Source organism: Lipomyces oligophaga, assembly GCF_038497815.1.
Source record: "Lipomyces oligophaga strain CBS 7107 unplaced genomic scaffold V1516scaffold_1, whole genome shotgun sequence".
Taxonomy (NCBI): Eukaryota; Fungi; Ascomycota; class Lipomycetes; order Lipomycetales; family Lipomycetaceae; genus Lipomyces; species [Lipomyces] oligophaga.
This window is the reverse complement of record NW_027117785.1, coordinates 1,031,775-1,044,301: the sequence shown is the minus strand read 5'-3', so window position 1 is coordinate 1,044,301 and position 12,527 is coordinate 1,031,775. Positions and strand designations below refer to the sequence as shown.

At 45.0% G+C, this 12,527-nt stretch overlaps 5 protein-coding genes across 5 annotated transcripts; 1 reads left to right on the top strand and 4 right to left on the bottom strand.

Moving 5' to 3' along the window:
* Positions 1 to 571: 571 nt before the first annotated feature.
* On the bottom strand, positions 572 to 1,369 carry V1516DRAFT_631642 (mitochondrial 54S ribosomal protein mL40). The gene is made up of 2 exons (XM_066919958.1): positions 1,149 to 1,369; positions 572 to 1,095 (listed from the first exon to the last, which is right to left on the bottom strand). The coding sequence occupies exons 1-2, from the start codon at positions 1,312 to 1,314 to the stop codon at positions 704 to 706; spliced, it is 558 nt and encodes a 185-aa protein (XP_066779843.1). The 5' UTR covers positions 1,315 to 1,369; the 3' UTR covers positions 572 to 703.
* Positions 1,370 to 2,146: 777 nt separating this feature from the next.
* V1516DRAFT_668254 (ribosomal protein S5 domain 2-type protein) lies at positions 2,147 to 4,362 on the bottom strand. The gene is made up of 3 exons (XM_066920969.1): positions 3,916 to 4,362; positions 3,380 to 3,837; positions 2,147 to 3,319 (listed from the first exon to the last, which is right to left on the bottom strand). The coding sequence occupies exons 1-3, from the start codon at positions 4,084 to 4,086 to the stop codon at positions 2,395 to 2,397; spliced, it is 1,554 nt and encodes a 517-aa protein (XP_066779842.1). The 5' UTR covers positions 4,087 to 4,362; the 3' UTR covers positions 2,147 to 2,394.
* Positions 4,363 to 4,529: 167 nt separating this feature from the next.
* V1516DRAFT_668250 (uncharacterized protein) lies at positions 4,530 to 7,063 on the bottom strand. Its single transcript, XM_066920968.1, has 4 exons — positions 6,525 to 7,063; positions 5,179 to 6,458; positions 4,851 to 5,076; positions 4,530 to 4,775 (listed from the first exon to the last, which is right to left on the bottom strand). Exons 1-4 carry the CDS (start codon positions 6,895 to 6,897, stop codon positions 4,771 to 4,773), a joined length of 1,884 nt encoding a protein of 627 aa, XP_066779841.1. The 5' UTR covers positions 6,898 to 7,063; the 3' UTR covers positions 4,530 to 4,770.
* Positions 7,064 to 7,108: 45 nt separating this feature from the next.
* On the bottom strand, positions 7,109 to 11,313 carry V1516DRAFT_668247 (Pleckstrin homology domain-containing protein). The gene is made up of 2 exons (XM_066920967.1): positions 8,351 to 11,313; positions 7,109 to 8,301 (listed from the first exon to the last, which is right to left on the bottom strand). The coding sequence occupies exons 1-2, from the start codon at positions 11,052 to 11,054 to the stop codon at positions 7,307 to 7,309; spliced, it is 3,699 nt and encodes a 1,232-aa protein (XP_066779840.1). The 5' UTR covers positions 11,055 to 11,313; the 3' UTR covers positions 7,109 to 7,306.
* Positions 11,314 to 11,687: 374 nt separating this feature from the next.
* On the top strand, positions 11,688 to 12,512 carry V1516DRAFT_618276 (uncharacterized protein; the record flags this gene model as incomplete). Its single annotated transcript, XM_066919401.1, has 2 exons — positions 11,688 to 12,328; positions 12,383 to 12,512. 2 exons carry the CDS (start codon positions 11,688 to 11,690, stop codon positions 12,510 to 12,512), a joined length of 771 nt encoding a protein of 256 aa, XP_066779839.1.
* Positions 12,513 to 12,527: the final 15 nt, after the last annotated feature.

Genomic DNA, 12,527 nt, shown 5'->3' with positions numbered 1-12,527 from the left:
TCAACGCCATCGCTTATTTCCGGACTGACCACGACAACCTCGCGATCGCCCTGGCTGAACGGAGGACTGATGCCTGGAAGTAGTACAACAACCCCGGGAACAACGAGCCACTCTACATCGACATTTTTCCCCGATTTCGGGTCGTCGACCAATAACGGAATAAATGGTACATCCGGGCTGTCGCCTTTTGAAAACGATTGGAACGTGAGTTTGACAGGTAGTTCTAGCGGGAGCGAGTTGCCGCCGTCTTCTCCGTGGAGCAACGGGATTGGAGGTAAGCGGTCTGTCTCTGAAGTTGAAGGGCTTTTGAATAAGGATGGGCGATGCTAATCCGATTAGTTTGGAATGATGGGATTTCGAAGAAGTGACGTTGCATTAGGCTGTGCTAGCATATAGAATGTCATTTGCAAGTACGAGCTTGGATTAAAAGTCTAATATTTCCTACTAGTTGTCCTGGCAGTTCTAGCAGTCCTGACAAGATTGACATTGCATTGATATTGTATTGATATCGGTTTTGTATTCTTTTCTAATTACTCTTTTTGTTATTGAATATGGCTTTTTTTGTTTCCGTTTAATTGTTTTTATATTCCATTGGGTTTTAGTTTTCATATTATATACATATCTATCACAGAAGTGGAGAAATCCACACAAGATGACCAAAGAGACGGCTATATTATCGAGTATATACAAGTCGAATATTGGACTAAGCTTTCTCAGACTCTGAGGAGTGGAAAGAAGATTTGTCTATGACCACTGATTCGGCAGGAGACCAATCATGAAACCATATTCGGTTCGGTGGTGTTTGTGTCGGAATTCTATATTCCGGTGGAAACCGAAACGACCGAGAACTGGTGCTAGATTGGGATTTGTCCATCGCAGCAGCGAGTAAATCCGGCCGGATGGTCTCGAGCTGGGTGCAGGCGGCCTTGATAAGTTTGTACTGAGCAGCGAGTTCCTGGCGGTGAGACGCGTCCCGTTGCCTATTAAACAGCTTCCACGCGCGTGCAATCGTCCGATGCCGGAGCGTGTCTTCGAAGGTGAATTTGAGCGCCGTGGGTTTCTTGCGGTTGAAACTGAGAAGCGACAAATAATTTACTACAAAAGCGTCAGTTGAGGTTTAAAGTGAGAGTAGAGAAAGTGCTACATACGTAATCGAGCTTTCTGCGGATTATTGGCTGCTTTCGAAGATCCTTTCTTTCCTCTTGTAAAAGTAACTGGTCCGACACCATGCTGAATGGAGCTGCTAAATCGATTTCGTATAGTAGCAAAAAATGGCGTATAAACTCGGCCAGTAGAATTGCGAATTCGATCCATCGGAGATATTTTATAATGACGATTTCAGTCGCAGAATCAATTATAATGATAATGAGGACGAAATTAAAAATAGTGATGCAGTCGTATTCTACGGTTGATAATTTCCTTTCCTCGTCAAGTAACTTTCTTCAAGGGTCTAGTGGATTATCGTTTTAAGAAACTTTGCTCAGACTTTCGCTGCTCAGTATTTCTGCTTAACAAGGGAAGATATCTGATTATATCTAAATTGGCCTTCTTTATGAAATGGAACATGAGCTAATAGATCTTTTTAATAGAATGACTGGATGCTTTGCGTATAGATTCGCTTACACTGATGTGACCTATTATTGCTCTAAGCCTAGTTTTTGACGGGAGCAATGGATGAAATTACTTTGACGAAATTATTTAAGGCCAATCCCAACTAATGAATTCCCAAGGATGGATATCCTGACGCTATAATTAACCGGTTTAACCAATGGGCAAAGCTTTTGATAGAACGCTGCTCTTTGGAAGCAACTGAATTGTCTAGAAGGACTCGATCGGATTTGCAATTTCTAAATTTTTCTGTAACATCAATTTTGATCGATATCAAGTAAATGAGACTTGATAAATCGTTGCAGTTTTCTTCCACCAGTATCCTTACGTTAGTAGGTTGGGCCAAGTGTCTGATTCTTAGGGGATCTGAAAGTAGCAAAAGAACACCAGTACTAGCGGAGATCTAACTTGCAGATAATTCATAATCTATACGAGCCAGTGTTGAATCGACTTCAAGTGTCAACTTAAAGCGTCAGAATACAATGTTAACTTCTAATTGTACAAACAAGCGTAGACAATTTTAGCAGAATACAAGCTATTACTATTAATGGTTAGAGAGCAGACAAAGTGGATCCGCTACTACGGTGCATTCAGCTAGCTGTGATGATTCCCTTAGGTCTCTGCCTCCAATTCCACAGATATTTGCGCATAATCTGCATTTGATTAATGAATTATGCATGAGATTGGGATCTATCTGGATAAATATAAGTGAATTATTTGTGTACTTGCTTATCATCAATTGCAATTGATTTGAACTCTGGATTAATACTAGAAACCGACATAAACCTAAGGACGCCCTCCTATATACAACAGACTCCCCACACCCGGTTTACTTGCGACAAGGGCAGACTCGATCTGTGCAGCAGTAATATTTGGAAATCTGACTTTATAATACTGGTCGATGAGTGCCGAGCGAACTTGTTGGACTTTATCGGCAGGAACCAGGTGGACGGAACAACCACCAAATCCAGCCCCGGTGACTCGGCTGCCGGTACTACCATTTGCCTTTGCGATTTCGCAGATTGTGTCGAGTTCAGGACATGAAGCGTTAAATAGCAAAGCTAAAGATTTGTGACTTTCGCTCATTAGAGCTCCGAGTTCGTATAGGACGGAGGACGAGTCCGCAGGAGGATGAAGCATGATGGTTAGATACTTAAGCACCCGGAGCGCCTCTTCGTAAACATGCAATGAACGGCCATATAGTTGTAGCTTTGTAAACACGACGGGAGTTTTCGACAAGAAGCGAAGTTCAAGCTCAGCCACAGTAACTCCCAACTCGGCAGCGGCCTCGTCCTTTGTGTATCCATCCTTCTTGGTAAAGGTCTCGAGTACTAATTTTTTCATGGCCAGGAGCCTGCGAGCACCTTCAGTCACATCGCCGGTCCATTCAGGGGCACCTTCAGTTTTTGCAAAATAGGCTTCCATAAAACCTCGTAAAGTGCCAGTTCCTAAACCGCTGTTTTGTGCGAGCTCACCTACTTTGAACTTGTGAGCAAGAATTTCGGCCGCCAACGACACTTCTACCACTCGCAGGTTGTAGTTTGTCGGTGCTGTGTCGTGTTTATTAGAGTAAATCAACGAGTTGGCAATCAAAAATGTCAGCGGAGGCGTCGTTGTTGGGAATTTGAACGGAGTTGCTGTCAACTGCGGTTTAAATTGTACATAGAGTGCGTGATCTCGCTCACCATAGACACTTGCGCTTTGATCCATACTATTTATATATTAAAATTCAGGCTCTTCAAAAGTTAATAATTTTGGAAAAAATACGCACCCGCCAGAGAATACGCCCAAATGCCGCTCGCTCACGATAGCCATCTCAGTGAGCTGCTTCTTAGTTACTTCGTTGATGTTGTTGATCTTGAGAGTGGCGAGGGCTGCAGCACAAATAAACGCAGCGCTACTACTGAGACCGCTGGCAGCAGGTACAGTGCCCGAGACGACGACATCCATGCCGACAGGTAGGATTTCACGAGCATTAGTTGACGCAGCCAGACTTTTCAGGTACTGGTGGGCGACGAGATGACCACATTTGAAATAGTTTGACCACGCAGATGTTGACTTATCGATAGTGACTAGTTCGCCGTTAGGTGAAAGTTCAAACGAAGAAACCTCAAACTGGGGGTCGAGATTTGTTAGGTTGATTGTACGAGTTGAGTTGGCTTTCACAGCGATCACGATATCGGACTCCACAGCCATAGGAAGAACAGAGAAGAAACAGTAGTCAATGTGCTTAAAACGAGGATAAGTATTCATACTCATAAATTAAGAAAAAAGCAGATAAATACTGCGCAAAACAATATCACATACCTCCCCAATCAGATTCACACGGCCTGGTGAGCGCGAGACAAAGGCAGGTTCAGTACCATACGTCGACTTGAACAGATCAAATAGATCTCGGTACCGCTGTGTCTGATCTGACGTCGAGTAGATGTCGTGAATGTTCGAGAACGAAGGAACAATGTCGTTGGTGACGGTCATTGTGAGCTTCCTTCTGAGAGCGAAGTGGTGTAAAGCTGAAAGGCGCGAGAAAGTTTTAAAAGAGAATCAAAATACGCTGGCGGTTCTATGCCAACATATATATACAAACAACTAGTCTCAAGAATCAAGCGACTAAACGATCCGGCGACTGCGCAAATAACTTTCCGGCTTAGGCAGTCTTCGATCACAGTTTGAGCTTGTCCGACACAAAAGCAGTGTCTGTTCTTAACGCTAATCTCGTCGAGCAAGACCCGGCCCGACAAAAGCGACAAAATAACTGCGCATCCGCCATTACGATTCCTCTGAGGATGGAACGCTCCTCTTACTTTGCCGAGCTGGGAAACGCACGCGACGCGGCGCCGCTGACTTGCCCTCCCGCGGTCCGCGCTTGCGCTTAGAGTGCCGTGAGAACGAGGATTCAAAGACTGGAAAACTACGGAGACTACGGAGCCCAAAAAAAATGATGCATTATTGGAATTAATGAAGCTAACAATGTTCGAGTGATGAAACAATGCGATGCGGTGTTTGACTGGTCGTTAGAATTGGCTGCCCATTCTATGAACGGTATTCGCGGGGAATCATGTGATGTGATGATCATCCGCAACCAAGACCTGGGGGCCAGCTTCAGTCACCAGACTTGCACAGGTGAGTCCAGTTTTTTTTTTACCGAGCTCTAATTTGAATTCAAGCTAGAAAATGTTGATTAGTATAGAGCATTGAGTGCTAGTGGATATAACAAATGTCCCAAAGTGATTTTAACTTACTGAGAACATATTTGGGTCCATCGCCACCCTCAGGACACTCCCAGTTAATGTCTTGTGTCGGTACTTTGATATCGCAGGTCTTGCAGTGAATGCAATTCTGCGAGTTAATTTGGAATCGTACTCTTTCAATCTTGCTCTCATCCGGAATGTATTCGTAGACGCCTGCTGGGCAAAACCGGTTTTCGACTCCCTTATACTTCGGATAGCATTTCGCTGTATGGAGATCCTAATGATTGCCTGTCAGTTCCAAGTAATTATTTATTGTCTCAATCCTCCCACTCCCTTTTATAAACAAGCGAAGGTAAAAACAATATTAAACAGAACATACCCAATCTTTGACCTTTAAATGAACAGGCTCGTCTTCATCATGCATGGTTCCTGTTCGCGCGACACTAGTCAACAAGTCGAAACTCAACACTCCGTCCGGCTTAGGATACTCGATCGGCTTGTACTTATCCGCTGGTTTAGTGGCTTCCGCATCAGTCATCGGATGGTGGAACGTCCATGGCACTTTTCCCTTCAGTAGCATAGTATCGATTCCCGAGTAGGCCACGCCTTTGTATAACCCGAGAGCACCATGAAACGAAGGTCGGATATTGCGCACCTGCCACAGTTCGTCGTTGACCCAAGAGCTTTCAAACTTGGATTCGTACTCATACAGGCCAATTGCAGATGTGTTAGACGTTTCTGTCATGACCGCATCAAATGCGCTTTCGGCAGCCATCATTCCAGACTTCATTGCAGTGTGAGTGCCTTTGACTTTCGGAACGTTGACAAACCCGGCAGCACAGCCGATTAGTGCACCTCCAGGAAATATTAGCTTCGGAATTGACTGATATCCGCCTTCATTGAGCGCGCGCGCGCCATACGAGATGCATTTTCCACCCTTTAACACATCTGCGTAGATTGGATGATGTTTCATGCGCTGGAACTCTCGGAACGGAGAAACATACGGGTTTGCATAGTCCAGTCCAACCACCAACCCGAGACTGACCAGCCGATCCCCGAAATGATACATGAAACCGCCGCCATAGAGGTCTCTCGATAGCGGCCAGCCAAGAGTGTGTAGTACCTCCCCTTCACGCCAGTTTTCCTCAGGCACTTCCCAGACCTCTTTAATTCCCAGACCATAAGTCTGAGGATCCTTATCGCGACGGAGATCATATTTTTTAATAACAGCTTTCGTGAGTGACCCATGACATCCCTCTGCCAGCAACGTTACCTTTGCGCGAAACTCCATACCACGTTCGAAGTTATCTTTGGGCACTCCTTCTTTCGACAAACCCATATCATTTGTAGCGATTCCACAAACCGCTCCAGTGTGGTCATAGACAAGTTCGCTGACAGAGAAGCCAGGATAGACCTCTACGCCTAGCTCTTCTGCGATTTCGGCGAGCCATTTAACTGTTTCACTCAAAGACACAATGTAATTGCCCTTGTTATGCATCTGGGGAGGCTCAGGGATTGGGATCGCAAATTTCTCGGTCAGAAATCGCATTTTTTCACTCTTGACTCCTGTCAAGGGCGACGGAGGATTCTCGCGCCAATCGGGCAATAGCTCATCTAATGCTCTCGGTTCGATCACGGCACCAGATAATGTATGAGCGCCTAACTGAATCAGTAACAGGTCTTGCAACAAAAAAAACTGAATAAAACTAGATAATTGTCACCCACCCATATCTGCAGCCTTCTCCAAAAGGACGACTCTGATCTCTTTACCAGATTCCTGTTCGAGCTGTTTCAGTCGGATCGCGGCCGCCAGACCGGCGGGTCCCCCGCCTACGATTACCACGTCGGTTTCGTCAATATCCCGAGGCTCCTTGAGCATTTCCTGCACGGCACTTTCACGCTCTTCTTCCGAGATCCATCGTGGAGAAGTAGAGTGTATGCTTCTGTGACTGATTCGAGAAGTCGAGGTTTTGGTTTTGCGGTTGCTGTGTGTATTACATTGCCTGAGAAGTCGACATCCACTGGCAAAATTCACGGTTCTGACTTGTGAACGAGCCGATCTTATGGTCGCCAACGACAAGCAGGACCGCGAAAGCATTGAATTCTTATAATTAGTTCCAAACTTGACAATATATACAGGAATTCACCGAATTACCGCAAAAATCTGCTGAAACGTGATGAATCCGAAGACAAAGAATATATAAAATTGATACCAAAAACCTTTAAACTTTGGCGGAAGCCGCAGCGGCGCCCGGCTGGAAAATGACCAACAAACGCGCTCCAATTCGCTCTTCGGCAAGCGGAACTGAAGCCGCGGATATGAGTTACGGCGACATGCTTGTTATGTACGTACAGACAGAAACTGCCTGTAATGTAAATTTTAAGAGTTTTGTTAAGATTATTTTACATCTAGACTTTGCAGTGGAGAAATATCATATCTATAACGTATGCGAATCACATATTAAAATCGTATCGTATAATCGTACTGAATTAGATTGAATCAGTCATCATCTACAAATGTGGTGACTTATACTACGCTCCTGAATTCGACCAATTTCTTCTGTCATGACAGAAATCCACAATTCTTTTTCCAGCCGCGACCGGGCCATAAACATGACCGCCATTCCAGCAGTCCCAAGCTTGTTTGTCGAATAAAATTTGTCTCCTGGATCTGACGAAACTCCTTGTTTCCGTCGAAACTGCTTCGTAAACATGTACTCGCTGTCGTCGTCCGCCAATTCGATTGAAGTCTTAGGCCTCCAAAGAACAAAGCACCGCGAAAACTCGTCGTCCGACGCTGTCGTGCCATCCTCGTAGATCCGCGGAAGTGAATACATGCCTGGTGTCGCACTCACGTTGAATGAGTTGTTTTGATTCATTAAGTCTTGCTCCGTCAGAATCCCTGCATATACATAGCAATCCCGTAATGGAATCACTTCTCGCTTCTTATGATATATCTTTGGCACTTCAACGCCGCTTGTCGACCGAATCTGTTCTTCATACAAAATTAAATGTCCATGACAAATGACAACGTACAACAACTTGAAATACGACTGCTTCCGCAACTTGAAATATAGCTGACCTTTCATCGCTATACTCCGACAGAATGCAAGCGGACATACGTTATACATCTTTGGGTCGGCAATTCCTTTAAGAGCCTCCCACTTGGATGTGTCCTTTCCCATCTGCGACTCCATTTCCTCATCCATGTGTAACTGCTGCACATTGTCTGCCTTGAGAACAGACATGGCACGCGCATCCGCCTGCATCCGTGCTTGCCAGTAGATCCGAAGTTCGTCCAGCCGTTTGATCCATTCGTCCCGCGTGATTTTACTAAATGCCTGGAGACGGACAATCAATCCGGATCGCAGTACAAGCTCAAATACCCGATCGTTATCAAACGAGGAAATGATCCCATCTTCAAAATTAGTGCTTTCGTTTCGTGCAGAGTTATTGAAATTCACACCTTCCCCTACACCAATATATGAGTCGATAATTTCATCTATCTCGTCAGTAATCACACATCATCAAAATCTAAAGTCCATTCCTACCTCTCTTGACCGGTCGAACTTCCGTCACATCGCAAAGATCAATGAAGCCAGCGGAAGTCAGTAATTGGTAAAGTCGTCGATAGACTTCTGATAGAGCTATCTCATCCAGTTCTTTCAGAGATCCCGGTGAGCGACCAGTTAAATCATTCAGCCATTCTATATTCCCGTTATCCATAGGATACGGTGTGAACTCGTGTACAAAATTTCGCACGCTCGGATCATTACTCTCCGGTGTGAACGGCTTCTCAAAGGCAGGTGGTGTGGCATGATGTGGTTTACAAAACAATAGCAGGTTATCATGACACATAAAATAGAACTGCTTAAAAAATAGCCGTCCCAGACGCGTCATCGACCCTGAATACTGCGTCAATCGAATGAGGAACCCTTCGATTGGGGGTGGTTCTGCTAGTGACTTTCCCCGTGCGGTCGTAGAAGGCGCAAAAGTAGGATAATGCTCTTTCACCCGTAGCTCTAGCTCGTGCGTTCTCCGAAGCGCTAGGGCTGCATACATGTGTTGCTCAGTCACCGAATGCAGCCATTCGATACGGTCGTAACGATGCCATGCTAAACCAAGTCGTTCGTGTTCTAGTAACGACTGGATCATGTCCCTGTAATCCGGGACTTTCTGCAAAATCTCCAAAGCCGTGTCTATTGTGTATTGAATGATGTTTATAAACTTCATTGGATTGCCTGACGAGACATTAATACTATCTGAACGCTCACGAGTCTGCGCTTCAATTAAGATTTGTCGATTATGGCGTTGTATCTCTTCCCATGGAAGCGCGATCCGAAGCGTCGCCCCTAGATCTGGGACCTGTAAAATAATATCTCTTACAGCTTTCGCACCCAAAATGCTCTTGAAAAATCCATACCAAGCCATACTTGATGTTGGAATGTGAAATCGAATGATGTACACCATTGTTCTCGCTTTTTTCTTACTTTTCACATTCAAACTCGACTGCCACAAAACTATCGACTTATCGAGAGCTGAAAACAAATTGACATTGACGAACCTTCGATCAAGAGGAATCGAATGAGCTAACGAAATGGGTAACTTTTCCTCTGAAATTGCAGGAACTGTCATTACTCGATATAACTCTAATCTAAATTTTGTCTCATGGGCCCCATCGGCCGTGCCAGCACCTCCGATATATCTTGTAACTGCCAGATACTCGCGCGCGCGCTCGACTACGTCAAGCGAAGTGGTCTCCGAGTCGTTATAATCTGATGGAAGAGTGCGAACATTTGCAGATTTTACAGCAACAAGAGCTTTTTCAATCTTTATCACTTGTCCCGTTTGCAGCTTATAAGGCAACTCGTCCGATGGGCCGCTAGCTCCTAGCTCAGGACCTACTGCCCCCAAGATGCTCGCACCGTCTAGAACAATATCAAATTCCTCCGTTCCCCGATGTTCGTGCGAAGTTCGCGAGTCAGGCATAAAATTGATTTCCAAGTCCCGAATAGATTCATCGTCTGACATATGACTCTCGTGGTCGTCAATGCTACGGCGGGATCCCAATAGCGGTCTCGATGAGTCGGTCGATCTTCGGTTATCTGTTCGCGAATCACTACGGATTCGACGGACTTCTTCGTCGCGCTGCAGAAGTGTCGATAGACTAAATTTGGCCGCATTCCGTGGAACGTTGAGTAGCTCAGGGGAAATCGTCATGTTTTCTTCAATCTGTGTAATGTTATTTTTCGGCGTCTGGTGAATAGATGGTGCGGTTCTGCTTCCGGTGTCAGAGGATTCAACGACCGTGTCCTCACCCGCAGCATCAACAGCAGCCCGAATAGTAGAGGTTGTAGATTCCACGGATAATGACCGCGATCGGCGGGTACCGTCAGAGACAGTGGAGTCGCCCAACGAGTGTGAGCGAGTCGAGCCAAACAGCGAAGTACCTCTTGCGGTCTTGAACGATTGGGCTGAAGTGTAACTAGAGGGCGCAAAACCTGAGCTTCGGCGCGACGACATATATCTCGAAGCGGGCCGCCCGCGGGTCACGGATTGCGACAGATCATATTGAATGTCGGAGTACTTGGGAAACTGACTCGAACTGCCGATACCCACCGGATCCGATGGCCGGAGGGGTGGTGAGCTTGTGGAAGAGCCTGGTGCCGAAGAAAACGTCGATCCCACATCATGATAATGCGACGATGCTCGAGAGGAAATAGCTCCAGCGTTGGGATGATCAGGTTTGAGAAGAATTCCTGGAATATTTGGCTGTGATTCGGGCCGAGCTTGAGATCCGCCGGGTGAGCCGAAGCTCGACAATGTAGGATGTTTTGTGAGAATCGGTAGTTTCGACGATGACGATAGCAGCGAAGATGATTCAAGTGCAGGTTCATTCGGTGGATCTGCGCGGTCTTTAAGCTTATTGTAGATCGAGCTAGAAGGCAATGACGTTGCAGCAAGAGACGATGTCGGAACAGCGCCTGGTCCCGCAGGAGGAGGAGCAAGATCTGGGAATATTGATGACCAGGCATGTTTGAACTCGGCTTCGTTTAATCGAGCAACACGAGCGAGCCACTGTGACTGGTGTCGTCGAAGCCAGTCTGCAGGAATCGGCCCTATCAGTACAACTCTCGATGTCGTGTGCAGATGAAGCGCATTGCCATGCGACAGTCGATAATTCGTGAACGGATATGCATCTTCGGCCAATATTGGACTTGAATGTTCAGTCTCGGACGATTCGGCAGAGGCCATGATCTAGCGAATTCCCTTGCTGATATTTAAACAGCTTTACGAAGCCGAAATGGATCTTCAATTCTAATCCCATTTCTTGGGAGAGCAATCTGAGGGTAATCTAATCTACTAATATTGATCTCCGTGCTCTACTTTGTTTGCCTACTGTATAATAAAAGTTGACTATCGCGATTGTGAAAATGTAGAAACTATATAATATGCTGTCATCAATAATAGCAACTGCAATCCGTTTTCTCTCTTATCTCAGGTGTACTTGTTCCGTCAGCTTTGTCTGTGATATCAAGGATATACTACTCTCCGCAGTCATTTTCTCATATCTTATCTACCATCACAATCATCTATCTTGATAGATCTTTTCTAGTTACGGAATTAACTAATTTACTCTGCATACAATAATTTAAAATATTTTGATTTACTTCATTATTTATCTATTTTTTCCTTTTAATTGCTTATCCTTGAAAGTCCATGGATGTTCGGTCTTACTCAGCAGTTACCATCACTTTTTAATCCCCACTGCGGCGAGTTCAGTCAGATCAAGGATCCGAGATCCTATTTCGACTATACATTGCAAATTCTATTTAATAATTCTTTTATTCAACCAAGTTAATCACAATACAATAAAAACCAAAAGCTATGGCTTATCCGATAAATCTTGACGAAACTATCGTTACCAAAGAAATTGTTTCGGACCTCTACACTTTGTCCTGTCCGTTCAAACAGCTTGGCCTGCTAGATATCGGTGCGCGATCGACCATCATAAAGGCAAATTTTACTGATGGCCCGGGTACTATCGTGATTGCACCTCTACCATATACTGAATCTTCTGAAAAAGTTATTGGTGGCCTTCCAGTCAAATACCTCGTCGGGCCTAACATTGTCCACCATATGGCTTTGAAGGAATGGCACGATAAGTTTCCCGAGTCGAAAGTTATTGGCTGCGAAAAACTCGCTGCGAAAAAGGCTTCAGACGACGTAGCCATTGAAGTGATAGTGAAACAAAATAATGTCTTACTAACCCCCAAAGATATCGGCATTGACGACATCGACGATCAAGAAGACCTTAAATTCATATTACTCACCGGTCACAACAACCGCGAGCTCGTAACGTTCCATGGTCGGACAAAGTCTTTAGTCGTCGCAGATTTAGCGTTCAATTTTCCACCTATAGAGCAATATAGTCTCAGTCCTTCTACTGCATTCAATAATGCTCTCTATAAAATCGGACTGCAGAAATATCTTCCTCGTATTACTAGATTCCTCATTAAAGATGACAAGTATGTATGACCCTGTTTTTGTTTCCGAAGATCTTCGAAATACCAACAATACAGTCAATCAAAAACTGCGTTGAAAAGTATCGCAAACTTGGATTTTGATATCGTTATTGTATGTCATGGCGAAACGATAACCGAAAACGGGAACCAATGGTTCAGAGCTCAATTCGGGCCTCTTCTTGATTAATCCTACTCTACCAAA